Below are 13,695 nucleotides of genomic sequence, written 5' to 3'. Positions count from 1 at the left end.
TGTGCAATAAGGGTGGGAAGCAACTTTGGGTTGGGTCCTTGCGCTTGGGAGAAGAAAAGGAGGAGGCATTTCCAAAATCTTATCTCCATTTTGGACCTTTTCACCACTGGATTCAGGGAGAATTGCCTTTGAGGATATGGGAACCAGTGTGGCGATCAAATGGCATGGAGAAGGTTTGAGGGAAAGAGACAAAAGAGAGTTCCCGAAATTTGCAAAAGTACGGTTTATTCTCGGTTGGTGCCAACCGGATATGGACCCTGCTGGTATTCCAGAAAGACAGGTTGATGAACAAAGGAATTGCTTTGGTTTATATACCCTTTATAATCATATGCATACATCATACAAGCATCACAATGTGTGTCACAAAATTCCACTTTTACATTGTCTTCAATGGCATATTTTTAACTTCAACACCTTTAATCTTCCATTAAGCATCTTTATCTAAAGAGTTACTATTAGAGGACCATCCTGTACCCCATAGCGCCAGAGTGTCTCCCACCGGCTACTGATAGCAAGAGCTTCCATCCATCTTGAGATAAGACCTTTCTGATACCAAGAAGCCTCTTGATGACAAGGCCTCATCATTAATTTTACGATAAGCCCTGCTGGGTATGAAATGGAAGGGTCTCTTGATATTTGCCAGAAGCCTTTCCTAGACCCTGGCCAACTTCTGGCCTCTAATTTGCAGCTTTTAAGAAGAGCATATTTTCCCAAGTGAAGTGAAGTTCATGCATACATATTCCTTTGTGATTTCATATATATTTTTGAATTCCTATTTCTTATATAGTTACATCCAATATATGTATTATGTATTTTCATCATGCCTTCATCAGCATAATGGTTTGAGTGTTGGATTGTGACTGGAGATGAGGGTCCAAATCACAGACAAGGGTTCTTTCTCCCACCCTGGGCATTATTCCACAGGTAAATATACACTTCACTTGCCTTACTGCCAACAGAACCTCAGAAGATGCCAGCCACAGATGCAGGTGAAACATCAGGAGAGAATGCTACAGGGATGTGGCCATAGAGCCCAAAAAAACTCACAGCAACACAGTGATTCCGGCCATGGAAGCCTTCAACAACACAGTTCACTTTCTGATTAATGTCTCAGAAAGTTGGAAGAGATGCCAGTCCCAACCCCATTATACCATGCAGCAAGACACAACCAAATTCCTCCTACCAGATGGCCATCTAGACTCTGTTTCATTCCTGCTTAAGGGGTATTCAGTTTGAAACAATGATCATAGAACCATAGAGTTGGAAGAGATCCCCAAGGGCCAGCCAGTCCATCCCCATTCTGCCAGGCAGGAAGGCACCATCCAAACCTTCCCGACAGATGGCCATTCAGTTGAACACGAGGAAGAACTTCCTGACTGTGAGAGCTGTTCAGCGGTGGAACTCTCTGCCCCGGAGTGTGGTGGAGGCTCTTTCTTTGAAAGCTTTTAAACAAAGGCTGGATGACCATCTGTCAGGGGTGATTTGAATGCAATATTCCTGCTTCTTGGCAGAATGGGGTTGGACTGGATGGCCCAGGAGGTCTCTTCCAACTCTTTGATTCTATGATTCTATGAAAACCCTCCAGAAAAGGAGACTCAATTGAACTCCCAAGCACTTATTTCCAATATAATTATGCAAATTGACTTTTATTATTGTTGTGCCATCACAATGACACAAAGTGCCTCTGCAAACCTACCTTTACAAAGAGGAATTTGTGTGACTCCATCTACACTGTCTTAATGCGGTTTGATGCCACTTTGACTGCCATGGAATCCTGGGAGTTGCAGTTTAGCCTTCCCTGCCAAGAGTGCTGGTGCAAACTACAAATCCCACGATTCCATAGCGTTGGTGCATGGCAGTTAAAAGTGGTGTCAAACCGCGTTGATTTTACAGTCTAGATAGGAGCCTGTGTTGTGCATACTACCATATGTTCAGTTATTATTATGATGTATATTATGATGATGATGTTTATTTACATCCCGCTTTTTCTCTCTATATGGAGACTCAAAACGGCTGACAAAAGAATTACGATACAACTTAAAATATACAAATATTAAAACAGTAATAAACATCATCAATATTAAAAACCATAAAAGCACACAAAACCATATGGCTAAGAACAACTGACTCTTGACGTGCAACAATGCTTGAATGTCCAAAAAGAGGAAATAAGGAATGAGCACCAAGTTAAAGATGGGTTAATGATTCCCACAAACAATGCTGGTTTGCAATCAACGCAAACATTGCGCAATGCCTCTCCCCTTCAAAAGACAAGGAAACCTGGGTAAACAAACATTGCACTACAGTCCAGGGCAAAGGGAATAAGGGTTATCGTCATGATTTAATGCGAGGTCCCATCCTTGCAGAGCCAAGAGTTGCAAGCATGGCTTAAAGTGCGTTGCTGTGAGTTTCCAGGCTGTCTGGCCATTTATTTATCGTGTCAGGGACAACCAGACCATTGTATTACATTTCTAACAGAACAAAACAAACAAACAGATAAAGAAACACACAAAGTTTGCAAGCTTGGTAGTTGATTAGATGTCCTTTGACCACTTGGAGTGCCTCTGGTGTTGCCTCAAGGAGGTCCTCCATTGTGTATGTGGCGGGGCTCAGGTTGCATTATAGCAGGTGGTCTGTGGTTTGCTGACCATTGGGGATCACAACCAGATACAGTGAAGATATCTGCCCTTGCGCTATGCTACTCTGCTGCTGAGTACGCATGCCCAGTGTGGAACACATCTCACCACGCTAAAACAGTGTATGTGGGTCTTAATGAGACATGCCGCATTATCACGGGGTGTCTGTGCCCTACACCCCTGGAGAAATTAGACTGCTTAGCCGGTATTGCACCACCTGACATCCGCCGGGAAGTAGCAGCCAATAGTGAAAGGACCAAGGCAGAGACATCTCCAGCTCATCCCTTGTTTGGGTATCAGCCAGCACGTCAACGACTTAAATCTAGAAATAGTTTTCTAAGATCTACAGAGATACTCGCTGGAACACCCCAGCAAGCGGGAGTCCAAAAGTGGCAGGCTCAAACCCAGAGTCTCAATGAATGGCTGATACCAGATGAGAGACTCCCCCCTGGGCACACGGAAAACTGGGCGACTTGGAAGGCGCTGAACAGACTGTGCTCTGGCACCACGAGATGCAGAGCCAACCTCAAGAAATGGGGCCACAAAGTCGAGTCCACGACATGCGAGTGTGGAGAAGAGCAAACCACTGACCACCTGCTGCAATGCAACCTGAGCCCTGCTAGATGCACAATGGAGGACCTCCTTGCGGCAACACCAGAGGCACTCCAAGTGGCCAGATACTGGTCAAAGGACATTTAATCAACTACCAAGCTGGCAAACTCTGTTTTGTCTGATTGTTTCGTTCTGCTAGAAATGTAATACAATTGACTGGTTGCCCTGGCACAACAAATAAAGTGGTTTGCTCTTCTCCAGAGTAGCATAGCGCAAGGGCAGATGTCTTCACTGTGTCTGGTTGTGATCCCCAGGTTGTGCCAGTCAGCTTTTGTATGATATTGTTTCTAGCACCCACTTTTTGCTTGATGTTCAGGCAGTGCTTCTTGTAGGTCAGAGCACGGTCTAGAGTGACTCCTAGGTCTTTGGGTGCGCTGCAATGCTCCAGTGGGATTCCTTCCCAGGTGATCCTCAGAACTCGGGGTGCTTGTCTGTTCTTAAGGTGAAAGGCACATGTCTGTGTTTTAGATGGGTTGGGGATCAGCTGGTTTTCCCTGTAATAGGCAGTAAGAGCACCTTGAGCTTCGGAGAGCTTCTGTTCTACCATCTCAAAGCTCCCTGCTTGAGCGGTGATGACACGATCATCAGCATGTCTGGGCATGTTCCAGAAGCATTCTTTGCTGACGTTTTGCCCACATCTATGGCAGGCATCCTCAGAGGTTGTGACGTCTCTTGGAAACTAAGCAAGTGTGGAACAGTAAATAAAGACCCACATTCAAAAACAGGGGAACTCCAGACAAGAAACAATCATGGACAGCTAATCACCTCCCCAGGAAATAACAAGCTACACCTAAAAATTGTTAAATGCTAATCAAGGTGGCCAACATTCACCCCTATCTCCAAAAGACAAGAGTTCTCTCTCCCACCCTGGATATGTAAAACCCCATTTTCCTTGGTTTCCAACAGACTTCACAACCTCTGGGGATGCCTGCCAAAGATGCGTCAGGAGAAAATGCTTCTGGAACATGCCTGGCAAACTTACAGCAACCCAACTCCTCCACTGTCTTATTTTTCCTACTTTCAAACAGGCGTTTGCAATAGACGCACCCACTGCACCTCGCTCCTGCCCCCCGCCCTTCGGTTGCTAAGGCGACGGGGGCCTAATGCAGTGGAGAGGAAGGCGCGCGCTTACGGCGTCACTTCCGTGTACGTCAGAGGTGGCGACGGAAGCGGCGAATGAGCTTGGTCACGGGCTGAGGCGGCCGGAAAGAAAGCGGCTCTCGGATTCCCTCCTTCGCTTGGAAAAAACCCAAGAGGCGGCGGCGCCATGATCACCTCCGCAGGTGAGCGGGCCTCTCCTCAGGGGGAGAAGCCGAACTGGAGGCGGGAGTGTTCTGCAGAGTCAGGCAGGACAGGCCCCGGCGCCCCTTCCCCTCGCAGGCCGCACCGCTTGGCCTGCCCTTTCTCCCTTCCCTTTCCCTCTATTCCTTTTCCTTCCCTTCCTGTCTGTCTTCCCTGCTCTCTTTGGAGGCTTCCTTTGGAAACCCTGGAGAAGGTCATTTCATTACAGCTGTCTTAGAATTGGAGAAATGGTGTAAATTCTTCATGGCCGGAATCACTGGGTTGTTGTAGGTTTTTTCGGGCTGTATGGCCATGTTCAGGAGGCATTCTCTCCTGACGTTTCGCCTGCATCTATGGCAAGCATCCTCAGAGGTAGTGAGGTCTGTTGGAACTAGGAAAACTATCTCTCTGTGTATGTTCCAATTTGGAACTAGGAAAAAGGGTTTTTTATATCTATGGAATGACCAGGGTGGGACAAAGGACTCTTGTCTGCTGGAGCCAGATGTGAATGTTTCAACTGACCACCTTGATTAGCTCGCCCCATCCATGCTCAACATTTACACAAATAACCTGCCACTGCCAGAAGGGACAGAGAAATTCACCTCTGCTGATGATCGTGCCATTACTGCTTAAGCAGGGAGCTTTGTGATGGTTGAACAGAAGCTGTCCAAAGCTCTAGGTGCTCTTACTGCCTATTACAGGGGAAACCAGCTGATCCCTAATCCATCTACTTTCAAACAGACATATGCCTTTCACCTTGAGAACAGACAAGCATCCCGAGCTCTGAGGATTATTACCTGGGAAGGAATCCCACTGGAGCATTGCAGCACACTCAAATACCTGGGAGTCACTTTGGACCGTGCTCTGACTTACAAGAAGCACTGCCTGAACATCAAGCAAAAAGTGGGTGCTAGAAACAACATCATACAAAAGCTGACTGGCACAACCTGGAGATCACAACCAGACACAGTGAAGACATCTGCACTTCTGCTTTGCTACTCTGCTGCTGAGTATGCATGCCCAGTGTGGAACACATCTCACCACACTAAAACAGTGGATGTGGCTCTTAATGAGACATGCCGCATTATCACAGGGTGTCTGCGCCCCACACCACTGGAGAAATTACACTGCTTAGCCGGTATTGCACCACCTGACATCCGCCGGGAATTAGCAGCCAATAGTGAAAGGACCAAGGCAGTGACATCTCCAGCTCATCCCCTGTTTGGGTATCAGCCAGCGTGTCAACGACTTAAATCTAGACATAGTTTTCTTAGATCTACAGAGACACTCGCTGGAACACCCCAGCAAGCGAGAGTCCGAAAGTGGCAGGCTCAGCACCTCAACCAATGGCTGATACCAGATGAGAGACTCCCCCCTGGGCACACAGAAGACTGGGCGACTTGGAAGGCGCTGAACAGACTGCGCTCTGGCACCACGAGATGCAGAGCCAATCTTAAGAAATGGGGCTACAGGGTGGAATCCTCGGCATGCGAGTGCGGAGAAGAGCAAACCACTGACCACCTGCTGCAATGCACCCTGAGCCCTGCCACATGCACCTTCTTGCGGCAACACCAGAGGCACTCCAAGTGGCCAGATACTGATCAAAGGACATTTAACAAACTACCAAGTTTGCAAAATCTGTGTGTTTTTTCTTTCTTTTTCTTTTTAATCTGTGTATTTGTTTTGTTCTGTTAGAATTGTAACACAATGGTATGGTTGCTGATGACACGATAAATAAATAGCCATAGCAGAGCACCTGATGAACCAACCTGGACACAGCATATTATTTGAGAACACAGAAATGCTGGACCCCTCTAACAACCACCATGTCAGACTACACAGAGAAGCCATTGAAATACACAAGAAGCATGTGGAGAATTTCAACAGAAAGGAGGAAACCATGAAAATGAACAAAATCTGCCTAGCAGTATTAAAAAATTCTAAAATTACAACAGCACAACAACAGAGAGGAAACAATCAAGGACATCTAATCACCTCTCAACAAAAGTTTGCTCTAGGCACTGTCAAGCCATTATATGCTAATCAAGGTGGTCAGTTTGTTTCTATTAATTCCGTGGTTGTATATTGCACTGTGATTGGGCCAGGCGTAAGCACAGCTGGTTAATCACCATCACCAGCAGCAATTGATCACACCAATTGAAAGGTTGGCAGTTCAAAGCCAGGGTCAGGAAGCACCTGACCTTCATTCCAGCTCTGTCCACCTAAGCCATTTGAAAACTGCTATGAGCTGTGAGTAGAGAAATTAGGCACCATTTAAGCAGGGAGGCATTTTATGGCACCATAAAAGAAGTACCAGAAAAAGGCCGGCAATCAAAGGAAGAAGAAGGAAGTCTGTGCTCAAAGGCATAGAGCACTGGTTCTTAACCTGTAGGTCACCAAGAGTAGGGCCTCTTCAAAAGATCCTAATGTCTGTCCTGGTTCATAGTGAGACATACGTTCGCTCAGGAGCTATCTGAATTTAAAAACTATGTAAAGACCTATCTCTTCCGGCAGGCCTACCCAGTCAGTCTTTAAACATGAATTTTAAGAGTCCTTTGTTTGATCTTTGTTTTGTGTGTTTTGGTATGCATTTAGTAGAGATATGCCTTGGTGCTCCACTTTTATGGAGGTACTTTTTAGTGTGTGTATTTGTGTGTGCCTCTACCCATGAGCAGAGGCAGGTAAAAATTATTATTGACATAAAAGCACAGTATGTCACAGCAAACGAGATCTGTATGCTGGATTTCGTTATCACAAAATCACAAGTCGAAAGATCGAGTAAGGTGGCCATTCGCAGTTGACAGTTCATGGTTTTGTCAATGTTTATTGTTTCCAAATGCCGGCTGAGATCTTTTGGCATGGCACCCAGTGCGCCAGTGACCACTGGGACCACCTGTACTGGCTTATGCCAGAGCCTTTGCAGTTCAATTTTGAGGTCTTGATAGTGGCTGAGTTTTTTCTGTTGTTTTTCCTCAATGCGACTGTCACCTGATAAGGCGACATCGATAATCCATCAATAATAATAATAATAATAATAATAATAATTTGCCATTCAGAGATGATGATAATGATATTAGTGAAGATAATGAATTTGAGATATTGCGGGGTGGGTAATACCTCAACAGGGGTTAGAACAGGCCTTCTCAAACTGTGACCCTTCAGGCTTTTAGGACTCCAATCCAACTTGTTCAGTTGCCAGGAATTGTGGGAGTTTGAGGAGACTTAGGATAGAAGGCAGGAGGGTTGTTTCTGAGTTATTGTGATCCTGAGGGAAGCCTACTGCAAATTTTTTTGGGGGGAAGATTTGTCCAGAGGTGACTGCCTTTGCCTTCTTCTGAGGTTGAGGGAGTGGGACTTGCCCAGGGTCAAGCAGTGGGTTTCCATGGCTGAGCAGGAATGAGAACTGTGGTCTCCAGGGCCCAAAGCTCCAATCCCTACACCAGCTCACTTTGGCAGAGAAACTCTAATACCTTGCAAAGCCACAGCCCCTATGTTTCCTTCTTTACTGTTAAAGATTGTTTATTTTACTGCATGATTTTCTTGTTATTTTCTAGCTGGAATTATTTCCCTTCTGGATGAGGAAGAGCCAGAACTCAAGGTAGGCATGCAGGCTTTGCTTTTGGTTTAGGAACAACAGATAATCAGAGCTTCTAATTGTAAATTATTTCTTCACTGTTTTCCAGAAACAGTAATGGAATTTGTTTGGAATGAACGTATTGCTTAATATGATACTCGGGTATTGCAGATCTGGTCAATCTTTCTTAAGATCTAATGGCAGAAAATAGATTTGAATGGGTGCATTTAATTTTTGCTGTATGCAGTGTATTATAATCTTAATGAGTACAAATCCTTTGTTGATACGTATTATATATAAATTACATAATGAGATCACGCAGAACAGAATGTCAACTCTAGAATAGAATCCATAGCCAAGACAAGATTGAATACTGGTGGGCTCATAAAATGGCCTTTGGGATGAGTCTTTAAACCTTAAACTGTTAAAGGCCACACTCCAGATGTTTTGGATTACAACTCCCACCAATCTCTCATCATTGATGGTGGTGGACTCATATAGAATCATAGAATCATAGAATCAAAGAGTTGGAAGAGACCTCAAGGGCCATCCAGTCCAACCCCCTGCCAAGAAGCAGGAATATTGCATTCAAATCACCCCTGACAAATGGCCATCCAGCCTCTGCTTAAAAGCTTCCAAAGAAGGAGCCTCCACCACACTCCGGGGCAGAGAGTTCCACTGCTGAACGGCTCTCACAGTCAGGAAGTTCTTCCTAATGTTCAGATGGAATCTCCTCTCTTGTAGTTTGAAGCCATTGTTCCGCGTCCTAGTCTCCAAGGAAGCAGAAAACAAGCTTGCTCCCTCCTCCCTGTGGCTTCCTCTCACATATTTATACATGGCTATCATATCTCCTCTCAGCCTTCTCTTCTTCAGGCTAAACATGCCCAGTTCCCTAAGCCGCTCCTCATAGGGCTTGTTCTCCAGACCCTTGATCATTTTAGTCGCCCTCCTCTGGACACATTCCAGCTTGTCAATATCTCTCTTGAATTGTGGTGCCCAGAATTGGACACAATATTCCAGATGTGGTCTAACCAAAGCAGAATAGAGGGGTAGCATTACTTCCCTAGATCTAGACACTATGCTCCTATTGATGCAGGCCAAAATCCCATTGGCTTTTTTTGCCGCCACATCACATTGTTGGCTCATGTTTAACTTGTTGTCCACGAGGACTCCAAGATCTTTTTCACACGTACTGCTCTCGAGCCAGGCGTCCCCCATTCTGTATCTTTGCATTTCATTTTTTCTGCCAAAGTGGAGTATCTTGCATTTGTCACTGTTGAACTTCATTTTGTTAGTTTTGGCCCATCTCTCTAATCTGTCAAGATCGTTTTGAATTCTGCTCCTGTCCTCTGGACTATTGGCTATCCCTCCCAATTTGGTGTCGTCTGCAAACTTGATGATCATGCCTTCTAGCCCTTCATCTAAGTCATTAATAAAGATGTTGAACAGGACCGGGCCGAGGACGGAACCCTGCGGCACTCCGCTCGTCACTTCTTTCCAAGATGAAGAGGAAGCATTAGTGAGCACTCTCTGTGTTCGTCCACTTAACCAATTACAGATCCACCTCCCTGTAGTTTTGCCTAGCCCACATTGGACTAGTTTCCTTGCCAGAAGGTCATGGGGGACCTTGTCGAAGGCCTTACTGAAATCCAGGTACGCTACATCCACGGCATTCCCCGCATCTACCCAGCTTGTAGCTCTATCGAAGAAAGAGATCAGATTAGTCTGGCATGACTTGTTTTTGATAAATCCATGTTGACTATTAGCGATGACTGCATTTGTTTCTAAGTGTTTGCAGACCGCTTCCTTAACAATCTTTTCCAGAATTTTGCCCGGTATCGACGTGAGGCTGACCGGACGGTAGTTGTTTGGGTCGTCCTTTTTTCCCTTCTTGAAGATTGGGACCACATTGGCCCTCCTCCAATCTGCTGGAACTTCTCCCGTTCTCCAAGAACTCTCAAAGATGGTTGCCAATGGTTCCGAAATGACTTCCGCTAGTTCCTTCAATACTCTTGGGTGTAGTTGATCTGGCCCTGGGGACTTGAACTCATTAAGAGCGGCCAGGTATTCCTGGACGACTTCTTTCCCAATTTGGGGTTGGATGTCCTCCAATCCCTCATCCACTCCATCTTGCTGAGGTTGAAGACTCTCTTTTTGTGAGAAGACCGAGGCAAAGAAGGCATTAAGTAGTTCTGCCTTTTCCCTATCCCCTGTCAGCATTGCCCCATCTTCTCCTCGAAGAGGTCCTATCGCCTCCTTGTTTTTCCTTTTTCTACTGACATAAGAATAGAAGCCCTTTTTATTGTTTTTAATGTCCCTGGCAAGTCTGAGCTCGTTTTTTGCTTTAGCCTTGCGGACCTTTTCCCTACAGGTGTTGGCTATTTGTTTGAATTCTTCTTTGGTGATTTCTCCCTTTTTCCACTTCTTGTGCATGTCCCTTTTGTGTCTTAGCACAGTTAGAAGTTCTTTGGACATCCATTCTGGCTTCTTTGCACTTGTCCTATTTTTTCTCTTTGTTGGCACGGTTTGCAATTGTGCCTTGAGTATTCCACTCTTGAGAAATTCCCATCCATCCGTAGCTCCCTTGTCTTTTAGTATCTGTGTCCACGGAATGCTGCTCAGCGTTTTTTTCATTTTTTGGAAATCAGCTCTCCTAAAGTCCAAAATGCGGGTTTGACTTGTCTTAGTTTCGGCCTTCCTTTGTACCTCTAATTGCAGGAGCACATGGTCACTTGCCCCTAAGGATCCTACCACTTCGACCGCATCGATCAGGTCCTCCGCATTTGTTAGGATGAGATCAAGAGTAGCCAATCCCCTTGTTGCCTCTTCTACTTCTATATAATCCAGTTTAAAGCAGAAAACCCGGGATCAGATCCTGGGATATAGGGCCTGTCTGGAAGGGTCCTAGGTCAAAGGAAAAGGAGGTGTCTGGCTTTGGCCTGCTTTGCCACATAGAAATTACTTTTGGAAGAAGATAATATTTGTAAGTTTCTTTTAGAAAGAATATGGGAGAGGAGCCTGGAAGGAGGCATGAAATACCGCTCATATGCCCTTGCAGTGCTCTTATTTCCCTGTAGCAAAGTTTGCCTTGTATTTTTAACAGTCTGGGTGCTTAAATCAAGAATGAGAAACTGGCTGCTCTACATATATTGTTGGATTGCAGTTTATATCACTTATCACAGCTGTTGTACTGGCTAGGGCTAATGGGACTTGAAATTCAAGGATATTCAGAGGGACATACATTTCCCCACTTTGGAACCAGATATTTTTGTCTTTTCCCCATTATCTATCGAGTAACCTGCTTTTGGTTGTGACTTTTTGTTGATCTAGGTTTTGAGTAGGCAAATGTGATGGAGTTGGTTTTCTCCCTTATGGCAAGCCGAATTGCTTCAGGTTTTGCAAAAATGTGACCTGGAAATTTTCTTGTAATTTGAACTTCTAGGTTTTTAGATCAGGTTATGGCATTTTAATGAAGTTTTGGGTATCTTGTTGAAAGGTCATTTTGATGTGTACTATTACTGAATACTTTTTCATCTGAAAAATCTTCAATTATGAAGAAGCAGTGGAGGGGCTCAAATGGTTGTGTGCTATGACAGAAATCACACATGGTCTACACACATGTTCTTCTCATTCTGAGCAATATGTGTCAGAATACATTGCTCTGAAATTCACCTTTGAGATGTCTATTCATTTTAACAATTTGCTATACTCCTGTGACTGATTTGCATTGTTTTGCAGGAATTTGCTCTTCACAAACTGAATGCTGTTGTCAATGACTTCTGGGCTGAGATCTCCGAGTCAGTGGATAAAATGTAAGGGGCAATGGGAATGGGATCGCCAGCTGTAAATAGGAAAATCCGTGGTGCTATGAGTCTTGATTATCCACACATTTTATTAATATGGCCTTTCTACGATTTTCGAGGTCCTCCAGTGTACCTCTGTGTTAGCTTCCACCAGAAGCTAGCTAAAGAGTTGTGTTTATTCCTAGATAAGGTAGAAATACATTGCAGTCTTTTGAGTTTTCTTTACTTTTGTGGAAGTCACATGACCCACAGCAAATGCAGAGACCTAACTGTACATGCTAAAGTTATGTTGAAATATGTAACTTTCTTTGTGTTTGGAGTTAGTAAGGTACTGAGTCTTTCTTCCTTACTTTCCCTGTAGTGAAATCCTATATGAAGATGTTGGCTTCCGGAGTCGTGAATTTGCAGCTCTGGTGGCTTCAAAGGTGTTTTATCACCTTGGAGCCTTTGAAGAGTCTCTGAACTATGCCCTGGGAGCAGGCAACCTATTCAACGTTGGTGACAATTCAGAATATGTGGAGACGATCATCGGTAAGGCCTAACAGTGTCCACTCAGGAGCATTTTATTAGGCCACCATTTATTATTATTTATTTATTTACAATATTTATATTCTGCCCTTCTCACCCCAAAGGGGACTCATGGCGGATTATAATGCACGTATACAAGGCAAACATTCAATGCCATAAACACACAACATATATAGACAGACACACAGTGGCTATTTAACTTTCCAGCTTCATGAGGGTATGCTCAAATTCCGGCCACTGGTGGAGATGTCGCTACACCGTCTACTTGTGACACCAATGGAGTACTTCCTCATTCTTTTGCATGCTGCTGGAGAATTTTATGGCATCGTACATTAGTTAAATTAGCCTCCCGTATAAGCGGTAGCTAAATTTCCTACTTGACAGATGGAATTGACTTTCGGGCTGCAAAGGTCGACAGCCAGCTACACAAATGGTTGGGAACTTACTCTGATCCGGGCTGGCTTCAAACTCATGACCTTTCAGTCAGTAGTGATTTTAATGCAGATGACTCCCAACAGATGGGCCACAACACCATGTATTAGCAAAGGACAACAAATAGTTTAACACAGGCACAGGCAAAGTTCTGCCCTCTGGCTGTTTTGTACTTCAACTCCCACAATTCCTAGGCTGTTGGAAATTGTGGGAGTTGAAGTCCAAAACACCCAGAGGGCCAAAGCTTGCCTATACCTGATCTAAAGGAAGATGCTCATAAACTCTGGCCATTTGGGTTTCAGGAGGGTTGATGGGATAATTTCTGGAAATTAGAACATATTGGGTTCTTTTAGGTTGGGTTTTGATCACATATATAATTTGGTTCAAAGCTTAGCAATTTGTTTCTGAAAGCATTGAGGTCCAGGACTGATATAGTGACAGGAAGCGAATTATTTCTACACAGAAGATAAAAGGGATATATAGATAACAGCACCTTGCTCTGAAAGACATGAAATGGCTAGAGGTAACCATGTTAGAGAAAGTAGTGATCTCACCTCTTTTGCAGACAGATTGGTATGTTTTTAAATAAACATCAGATACTAGAATTCCAGTTTTCAAGGTCAGAACCATCACAAACCTTGCATGTGATGGATTTAAGTGCACAATCTTCTAGTTTCTTTTATTGTATTTCGTTCAGATAACATTACATTTTCTACCCATCCTATAGCATTGCCAAATTGATTTTATGATGTAAAATATTTTCAGAACATAATGTCCTTTGTGGTTGCAACTTGGGAGGTGTGACAGTATTCCTTACCAAATTGGCAGG

At 44.4% G+C, this 13,695-nt stretch overlaps 1 protein-coding gene across 1 annotated transcript in view; it reads left to right on the top strand.

Moving 5' to 3' along the window:
• Window positions 1-4,393: 4,393 nt before the first annotated feature.
• Window positions 4,394-13,695, top strand: part of PSMD1 (proteasome 26S subunit, non-ATPase 1) — a 178,209-nt gene continuing 168,907 nt past the window's right edge. Inside the window, exons 1-4 of the mRNA XM_060767308.2 lie at window positions 4,394-4,531; window positions 8,084-8,127; window positions 11,842-11,915; window positions 12,268-12,437. Of these exons, the coding sequence (XP_060623291.2) occupies window positions 4,516-4,531; window positions 8,084-8,127; window positions 11,842-11,915; window positions 12,268-12,437 (304 nt within the window). The 5' untranslated portion in view covers window positions 4,394-4,515. The remainder of the gene's footprint in view (window positions 4,532-8,083; window positions 8,128-11,841; window positions 11,916-12,267; window positions 12,438-13,695) is intronic.

The sequence above is a fragment of the Anolis sagrei genome, chromosome 3 (genome assembly GCF_037176765.1).
Source record: "Anolis sagrei isolate rAnoSag1 chromosome 3, rAnoSag1.mat, whole genome shotgun sequence".
NCBI classification, from domain to species: domain Eukaryota; kingdom Metazoa; phylum Chordata; class Lepidosauria; order Squamata; family Dactyloidae; genus Anolis; species Anolis sagrei.
The sequence above is the reverse complement of the archived record's forward strand: the minus strand, read 5'-3'. Positions and strand labels throughout refer to the sequence as shown.